A 9,313-nucleotide genomic window follows, 5' to 3' on the forward strand; every position below is an offset into this window, starting at 1 on the left:
CATTTTGTGTTTCACTACAAACGTAATGTAGGCCTGGGTATCTCTGACAAGTCGTAGCCTGGTCTCAACAAGTGTTCGTCTGTAGCTGGGTATCTTCTCAACAAGATGTGTCTGTAGCCTGGGTTATCTTCTCAACAGTGTTCTGTAGCCTGGGTATCTCTGAACCAGTGTCGTCTGTAGGCCTGGGTTCTTTGAACAAGTGTCGTCTGTAGGCCTGGGTATCTTCTGAACAAGTGTCGTCTGTAGGCCTGGTATCTTCTGAACAAGTGTCGTCTGTAGGCCGGGTATCTTCTAACAGGTTGTTGTAGACCTGGGTATCTTCTCACATGTCGTCTTGTAGCCTGGGTATCTTCTGAACAAGTGTTGTCTGTAGGCCGGGTATTTTCTCAACAAGTGTGTCGTAGCCGGGTATCTTCTGAACAAGTGTTGTCTAGGCCAGGATTTCTCAACAAGTTCGTCTGTAGCTGTGTATCTTCTGAACAAGTGTTGTCTTGTAGCCAGGGTATTTCTCAAAAAGTGTCGTCTGTAGGCCTGGGTATCTTCTGAACAAGTGTTGTCTGTAGGCCAGGGTATCTTCTCAACAAGTGTGTCTGTAGGCCAGGGTATCTTCTCAACAAGTGTCGTCTGTAGGCTGGGTATCTTCTGAACAAGTGTCTGTAGGCCTGGGTATCTTCTGAAACAATGTTGTCTGTATACCTGGGTATCTTCTGAACAAGTGTCGTCTGTAGACCTGGGTATCTTCTGAACAAGTGTCGTCTGTAGACCTGGGTATCTTCTGAACAGGTGTCGTCTGTAGGCCTGGGTATCTTCTCAACAAGTGTCGTCGTGATGTATCTACATCAGAAGTTGACAACCGGCCTTCTGGAGCGCTACTACGTGTGCAGGCTTTTGCTCCAGCCCTGTTCTAACACTTCATTCGGCGAATCAAAGTCCTGAAGGGGAACAAAGTTAAGGGCTGGACCAAAGTCCTACAGGAAGTGTCACTCCTCATGAGGAGGGTTGGCCAACTCTTGTGTACACAGTAGGATTGAATTGATGTGTATGTTGYTTTCTACTACTAGATTAGCTCAGGAGCGTCATGAAGCTGCAGAGAAGATCAAGTCACCAATCGTCAACCACAAAGTCAAACTAGTGGAGTCTATGAAGGAGGCGGGAGTGGAGAACTTCCATATGAAAGCAGCCGTTCCTGGGACAGAGATACCTGGGCACAAGGTGTGTGTGTGTGTGTGTGTGGATATATTTGTCTGTATTTTATTATTGTACTAGACTGGTGCCAGATCTAATTGTACTGACTGTGACAACTCCTATGGTCATTGTCATGTGGTGCGACAATGGTCATGCAAAGCATTCTGAGACCCAGGTTATTATTGTACTGTACCAGAGAATACACGCAGTACTGAATGGCTGTTCTGTGGTCTTCTTGAACATCCATGTTTTTTGTGTTATTTCTCAATTCTTCTTCTTTTTTTCTAGGATTGGGTTGTGAGTAAATTTGGACGAGTCCTCCCAGTTCTTAATCTGAAGTGCCAAGGAAGGAACAAAATATCCTTTTCAAATCGCCCAAGTTTCCTTTTTATGGTCCAATCTGGAGAGAGAGAGAAAAAACGTAGTAAAAGTAGAAATTCCTGTCTCGTTTCCTGGTCATCGTTTAGTGATGGTGCGTGTTTGTTTTTTTACAGATTCTTATCTTCTCGATATACTTGTCAATATTGTTTTAAACCCGTGAGAAAGCTGTTTGTTGATTACAGCTCAGCGTTCAATACCATAGTGCCCACAAAGCTCATCACTAAGCTAAGGACCCTGGGACTAAACACCTCCCTCTGCAACTGGTTCCTGGACTTCCTGACGGACCACCTTCCAGGTGGTGAGGGTAGGTAACAACACATCCGCCACGCTTGATCCTCAACACAGGGGGCCCTCAGGGGTGCGTGCTTAGTCCCCTCCTGTACTCCCTGTTCACCCACTACTGCTTGGTAGCGCACGACTCCGACACCATTCAATTTGCCGAAGGTGTTAGGCCTGATCACAGACAACGATAACAACCTCTCCCTCAATGTGATCAAGACAAAGGAGATGATTGTAGACTACAGGAAATGGGGCGCCAATGAATCTATGCATATTCACTTTACCCCTACTACCTACATGTATTACCTCGACTAACCTGCACCCCCGCACATTGACTCTATACCGGTACCCTCTGTATATAACCTTGTTACAGTTTTGTTTTATATATAACTTTTTTTAGGAAGTATTTTTTGTAAAAAATAGTCTGCATTGTTGGTTAAGGTCTTGTAAGTAAGCATTTCACGGGAAGGTCTACCTACACCTTTTGTATTYGGCGCACGTGACAAATATTTATTTGAATTGTCACAAAAAAACAGAATGTTAGTTCCCCTTGACTCCAGTATCACTTCATCAAGTATGATCCGTCGAAACACAGCCACAACATCAAGAAACTAGAGAGTTCAGCTGAGGTCCCAGACCCGACGCCCGTGTCCCAACTGACGTGGGAAATATCAGGCGGAGACAACGACATCAGTAAGAAGAGAAGAGGAGAGTTCCCWCCACAGAAAAAAACACCACCTGCTAAAAAGAAGAAAGACAGAACGACGAACCAAGTCGTTGCAAATGGACAGTCCGACAGTGTGACGTCCTGTGGTCCCTCGGAGAAAAGTTCAACGGTTCAGAAGTCTAACGGAGAAACCAGACCTCCAACTAAACCTAAACAGACACCGGCTTCTAAGAAACTCCACRCACAAACCTCTGTGTGTGTTTTTGACAGTGGCGATGACTCCGACGGTGCCGTTAGGATGTTGGCACAACGGAGTGCACCGGCGGACGGCCCGGTAGTAGACGAGGATGAAGACAACCTGGAGGTGGTAGGCGATAACTACATACCCAGAACATTCTTTACGCAGCACAGGATTAAAGATGTCTGCCAGCTTCCAGGTGAGTCTTCTGGGAAGAACGAGGAGGATTATGACTCRGCTGATACGGATGAGATCCTCAACTCCAGGAAAACACCCAGCGGTACCAAGCAGGACCAACTGCCTGAGGTCAGGAAAACACAGGAGAAAGCTGAGGTGAATAAGCGAACCAACAACCTGGAAACAGACAGAACCCAAGCAAAAAAGGCTAACAAAGTCCTCCCCAAAAAGGCTGTGAAGAAAGTCTTCCCTATAAAGAAAGCAGAGAGTGATAGTGGTGATGGTGAGGATGATGACTCGGAAGAAGAGAGTGAAAAATCCAACTCTTCAAAAGCCAAAAGGACTTATAACGTCCTCCCTAAGAAAAAGGCTATCGAGAAATCCACCACCCCTTCAGAATCTGATGATGACTCGGAAGAAGAGAGTGATTCTCACTCTTCGAAAGCCCAAAAGCCCGGCAAGAATGTTGTCTCTAAAAAGAAGACCCCTCCTTCAGAATTATCATCTGACGATAGCGAATCAAATGAAGATACATCTGAGGCTAGCGCCGATTCTGAATACGAAGCCATGTTTACTAACTGTCAGAGGTTAGAGTTTTCACTGGACGATCTGCAGCAGCTGGTTAGAGAATCGTTTTTAAAAGGCTTGGACAAGGACAGCGACGACGACGATCCGGGATCCGATTCGCAACAACCTGGACCAAATCGTGTGTCTGAGGTGCTGGGAATAGAACCCCAGGTTACTGCCTCTAAGGCGCCGGTACCGCTGGCTAAGACAGGAAATGGAAACACACCAGAGGAGATTCTGGCGGCCATCTTTGAAGAGGACGACAGTGACGAGGTGAGTGAGAAGAAGAAGAAGAAGGGGAAGAAGAAAACGAATCCGTCGACATCTCTTCCTGCTTTCCAGGGGACCACGGTTCTCTTAGCCACGTCATCACAAAGTGCCGGACAACGCAGTCTAAAAAGACAAGTTGAGGAGGACGGTAAAACGGAGACGTCCACTAAGAAACAGAAACGTGACAGATTAGTCAAGACTGTGGCAAAACCCTCAGAAACTAAAGGCACAACTCGTCCTCCCCGCAGCTCGGATAGTGAAGATACAACCGAGGCACCAGCCCTCAAACTGAAAACTACTTCTAAAGCCAAGGCTGAGAGAACTGTTGAGCCAACATCCCTCAAACAGAAAACGACTTCTAAAGTCAAGGCTGAGAAGAAGCGTGTCCCAGAGGCTAGCTCTACATCCAGCAGCAGCAGTGGTTCCTCCAGTCTGGAGTCGGAGCCTAACGCCTCTAGGAGTGTACCCGCTAAAAAGACTCAGAAGACTGAGGTATGTGCTCTCTCTCTCTGTGCTCTCTCTCTCTTGCTGCTCGTCTGCTCTCTGTGCTCTCTCTATCTGTGCTCTCTGTGCTCTTCTCTCGTGTGCTCTCATCTTGCTCTGCTGTCTTGCTGGCTCTGTGCTCTCTCCTTGCTCTCCTGTGCTCTCTCTTTGCTCTCTGTGCTCTGCTGCTCTCTGTGCTCTCTCTCTTCGTCTCTGTGCTTCTCTCTCTCTGCTGTGCTCTCGTTCTTGCTCTCTGTGCTCTCTGTGCTGCTCTCTTCCTCTCTGTGCTCTCTCTTGCTCTCTGTCTCTCTTTGCTCTCTGTGCTCTCTCTTCTCTCTGTGCTCTCTCTCGTCTGCTCTCTCTGTGCTCTCTCTCTCTGTGTCTTCTCTCTCTGTCTGTGTCTGCTCTCTCGTCTCTGTGCTCTCTCTCTCTGTGCTCTCTCTCGTCTGTGCTCTCTCTCTCTGTGCTGTCTGCTCTCTTGCTCTCTCTGTGTGCTCTCTCTTGCTCTCTGCTTCTCTGTTGCGTCTCGTCTGCTCTCGTTGCTCTGTCTGTTTCCTGCTGGTGCTCTCTCTTCTCTGTTCGGTCTCTTCTGCTCTCTCTCTCGTTGGTGCTGCTCTCTCTCTCTGTGCTCTCTCTCGTCTCTGTGCTCTCTCTCTCTCTGTGTCCCTGTGCTCTCTTCTTGCTTCTGTGCTCTCGTCTCTTGTGCTCTCTCTCTCTGTGCTCCTCTGCTCTCTGTGCTCATCATCTCTTCGTGCTCTCTCTTCCGTGCTGTGCTCCTTCTCTCTAGTGGCCTCTCGTCTCTCTGTGCTCTCTCTCTTACTGTGCTCTCATCTTGCCTTTCTCTCTCGCTTGATGCATCTCTCTTGCTCTCTGTGCTTCTCTCTCGTGCTCTCTCTCTCTGTGCTCTCTCCTCTGTGCTCGCTCTCTGTGCTTCCTTCTGCTCTCTGGTCTCATCTGGCTCTCTGTCTTGCTCTCTGTGCTCTCTCTCTCTGTGCTCTCTCTCTCTTGGTGGCTCTCTCATCTCTCTGTGGCTGCTCCTCTCGTCTCTTGTGCTCTCTCTTCTCTCTGTGCTGCTCTTACTCTCTCGTGTGCTCTACTCTCTCTCTGTGGCTCTCTGCTCTCTCGTGTGGCTCTTCTCGTCTCTTCTGTGCTCCTCTCTTCGTCTGTGCTCCTCTCTGTTGGCTCTTCTCTGTGCTCTCTCTGTGCTCATCTCTGTGCTCTCTCTGTGCTGCTCTCCTCGTCTTCTCTCGTCCTCGTCTCTGCGTTCTGCGTCTGTGGCTCTCGTCTGCTGCTCTCTGTGCTTCTCTCTGCGTCGATCTCCTGTGCTCTCTCTCGTCTCGTCTGTGCTCTCGTCGGTCTCTTTCTCTGTGGCTCTGCTCTCTCTCGTCTGTGGCTGCTCTCTCGTCTCTCGTGTGAGCTCTCGTCTCGTCTGCTTCTGCCTGTGCCTCGGCTCTCTGTCTCCTCTGCTGGTGCTCTCTCTCTCTTCTGTCTCGTTTCGTCCTCTCTGTTGGCTTCTGCGTCTCTCTCTGGTGCTCTCGTCTCTCTGCTGTGCTCTCTCTCTTCCTCTGGTGCTCCTGTGCTCTCTCTGTGGCGTCTCTCTCGTCTCTGTGCTGCTCGTCTCTCTGGTGGCTCTCGTCTCCTCTGGTGCTCTCGTCTTGCTGCTTGTGCTCTCCTCTCTCTCTTTTGTGCTCCGCTCTCTCTCGTCTCGGTCTTGGGCTCTCGTCTTGGCTCTGCTCTTGCTTCTCGTCTTGCTCCGGGCTGTGCTCACGGTCCTCTTCTCTTTGCTCGTCTCCCTCTCTGTGCTCACTCCGTCTCTTCTCTGTGGCTCTCGTCCTCTTCTGTGCTCTCTGCCGCTCTGGCTGGTGGCCCCTCCTCTCTCGTTCTCTTGCTCTCCTGTGCTGCTGTGTGTCCCTCCTCTCTCTGTCTCCTTGGTCTCTGTGCTGCGCCTGCCTCTTTCTCTTGCTCTCTTGTGCTCCCTCCTCTCTCTCTCTTGCTCTCTGTGCTCCCTCCTCTCTCTCTCTTGCTCTGCTGTGCTCCCCTCCTCTGCTCTCTCTTGCTCTCTGTGTCCTGCCGTTCTCTGCTCTTGCTCTCGTGTGGCTCCCTCTCTCGTCTCGGGTTGCTCTCTGTGCTTCTCTGCTCTTGCTCTCTGTGCTGCTCTCTCGTTGCTCTCTGCTCTCTTGCTCTTGCGTCGTCTCTGTGCTGCTCTCAATTGCAATTTGCTTTATTTGATGGGACGGTAACAATGGTAACAAATTGCCAAAGCTTTCTGTTGGATAGTTTACATATCCGGGAAAAAAATTAGAATGCAAAATTGTCGCCAACGGGGACAACAGGTAACAACAACGTAACGGCAGAGGGTCAAAATAAACCACACATTGCAGGGTGATTGGTCTGGTCAGACCTGTCGGCCTCAAACTTCTGGGCAGGCGCAATGTAGTGCGCGTGCGAACGCCACAGCTCTCTGCGTCCTCGCGCGCCAACAGGACGGGTGTTAAGGCCTAGCTTCCTCATCAGAGAGGTCTTTGAAACCTTTTCAAGGGTTTCAAATTTGGGGGAAATGACACTCTCGTAAATTGTTTTATATTTTTGACAGTTTTGGTCAGGAAAAATGCAGGCTGTTTCAGTCTCAGGTTCGTGCTGTTTGTGCAAGTTGGTTGCACAGCCTTTCTCTACAGGGGCAGCCAGGTTTTTCCCTGTGTCTGACCCTTCTCAAGTGGCAATGGCTGTGCTGCACTGAGGCGCTGTAAATTGTGGTCAAGGTTTTTCGGGAAGGGTTTTGGATCAGTAAGCCAATGGTCAATGATTTAGGCCCCACCGGTGTACTCGTCGATTGTAGGGCCAGAGTAGCACGTGCATTTGCTTTGTGCTTGTGGTTTTCGCAATAATGCGCGAATGTTGAGATTTTGTTTTGATTGTGTTGTAAATTTGGTTTAATTTCTGAATTATTGGGATGTTCTGGTCCTGAAGGCTTCAGTGTGTTAGTAAGAGACTAGGTTAGTGAATTCTCAGGCCCGCAGGACGCAGCTGGAATCTGAGGGGACTGAGTTTCAAGTTTTGTGTTAGTGAGAACAGGTTAAGGGAACTCAGGACAGCTGGATAGGGGACCTGAGGGCTGGTCAGGTGTGTTAGGTGTAAAGAACAGGTTTAGTGAAGGCTCAGGGACAGCTGGATAGGGGACTGAGGCTTCAGTGGTGTTAGTAGAAAGGTTAGATGGAACTCAGCCAAGGACCAGCTGGATGAGGCGGACTGAGGTTTTCAGTGTGTTAGGTAGAAGGAGGTTGTGACTCAGCCGCAGGACCAGCTGATGAGGGGACTGAGGCTTCAGTGTGTTAGTAGAACAGGTTAGTGAACTCAGCCCCAGGACCAGCTGGATGAGGGGACTGAGGCTTCAGTGTGTTAGTAGGACAGGTTAGTGAACTCAGCCCCAGGACCAGCTGGATGAGGGGACCCACACCTCGCTGCTATAAAGTGCAATTAGTTCAATGACATATTCAATTCGTTTTAGCCAAGGTATTTCAATTTGAATTTGCTTTTTAATGGCGTAGAATGCCCTGTGTGCTTTCTCTCTGTTCATTCATTGGCTTATTAAGGGGTCCAGTTGAGCTTATTTTTAAACCTCAGTAATTGTAGTGTGTGCAGTACTCTAAATTCTGTACCAATTGAGAACTTTGGTCTAATTCCCTGAGATCTGGATCTTCTCTGGAAAATCATTATTTTAGTATGTTTGGGGTTTACTGCCAGGGCTCTCTCTTTCTCTCCCTCTGTGTGTGCGTTTTCTCTCTGTGTGTGCGTTTTCTCTCTCTGCTCTCGTTCTCTCTCTTCTCTCTCTCTCTCTTTCTGTTCGCGCTCTCTCTGTTCGCGTATCTCTGTTCTTTTATTGCCTTTTATTTGTTTTTAATCTCTTATGTCAGTAGCCTAACCTACCTGGGTAAATAAAAGGCTAAATAAATAAGTGCACGTTAAATAAAGTGTCGATGTATATGATGTATTACTTGTTGCAGGTGTCTAAGAAGCCCCAGAGTGCTGGTGCGGTGGTAGACGCTCAGCAGCAGGACAACCAGAAACGTCTAGCCGCTCAGGAACAGAGGCAGAAGGAGGTTGAACTGCAGAAGAAGCTCATCCAGGAGGCTCTGGCTAAACTGGTAAGTCACTGGTAGCATGTCACTCTGTCACATGTCAACAACACAGTACAAGGCCCTTCTCCTGGTCAGAGCCACCAGTAAGCAGTGTGATTGCTGCTTACGTTGTTATCTGGGGGTGGCTATTGGCTTGTTGATCACTGTCATGATATCATAACACATCTTACACATAGTACTCTATAGTCCGGGGTATATATATATATACCAGGGACATAGAGAGTATATATAGTCTGGGGGGTGTGTATACCAGGGAAATAGAGAGTGTATATATAGTCTGGGGTATATATATATACCAAACCGTAACCCTTCAGAGCCCCGTCCCGTAACCCTTCAGAGCCCCGACCCGTAACCCTTCGGAGCCGGACCCGACTCCGTAAACACACTTCGAGCCCGTCCCGACCGGTAACCTTCCGGAGCCGCCGACCGTACCCTTCGGAGCCCGCGCCGTGAAACCTACTTCGGAGCCCGTCCCGAACCCGTAAGCCGCTTCGGAGCCGCGCGACCCACCACCCGTAACCCCTTGTTTCGGGCCTCCCGTCGCGACACGTAACCCTTGTGCTTGGGTCCGGAGCCCAGCCATTCGCCCTGAGCCCCGTCCCGGACCGCGTAACCTTTGGAGCGCCCAAACCCGCCCCGTACCTTTCGGAGCCCGAGCGCGCGACGCGCGTAGACCCTTGCGGAGCCCCTGGACGCCGACCGTGAACCCGTTCGGAGCCCCGACCGTAACCTTTCTGTCAGAGCCCCCGACCCGTAAGCCTTCGAGCGCCGCCGACCACGTAAACCCTCAAAAGAGAGCGCCCCCCCCGTATCCCGACGCGTAACCCTTCAGGAGCCCCGACGTACGCCTTCAGGAGCCCCGCCCGTAAACCCTCAGAGCCGCCGGTCGCCGACCCGTAAGCCCTGTCAGAGCCCCGACCCGTAAGAGAA

General features: G+C 49.9%; 1 protein-coding gene across 1 annotated transcript in view; it reads left to right on the forward strand.

Moving 5' to 3' along the window:
- Positions 1-9,313, forward strand: part of nol8 (nucleolar protein 8) — a 22,248-nt gene that overhangs the window by 3,452 nt on the left and 9,483 nt on the right. The window contains exons 5-8 of the mRNA XM_024140989.2: positions 1,062-1,212; positions 1,474-1,542; positions 2,412-4,256; positions 8,249-8,389. Of these exons, the coding sequence (XP_023996757.2) occupies positions 1,062-1,212; positions 1,474-1,542; positions 2,412-4,256; positions 8,249-8,389 (2,206 nt within the window). The remainder of the gene's footprint in view (positions 1-1,061; positions 1,213-1,473; positions 1,543-2,411; positions 4,257-8,248; positions 8,390-9,313) is intronic.

The sequence above is a fragment of the Salvelinus sp. IW2-2015 genome, unplaced genomic scaffold (genome assembly GCF_002910315.2).
Source record: "Salvelinus sp. IW2-2015 unplaced genomic scaffold, ASM291031v2 Un_scaffold2353, whole genome shotgun sequence".
Classification (NCBI taxonomy): Eukaryota; Metazoa; Chordata; class Actinopteri; order Salmoniformes; family Salmonidae; genus Salvelinus; species Salvelinus sp. IW2-2015.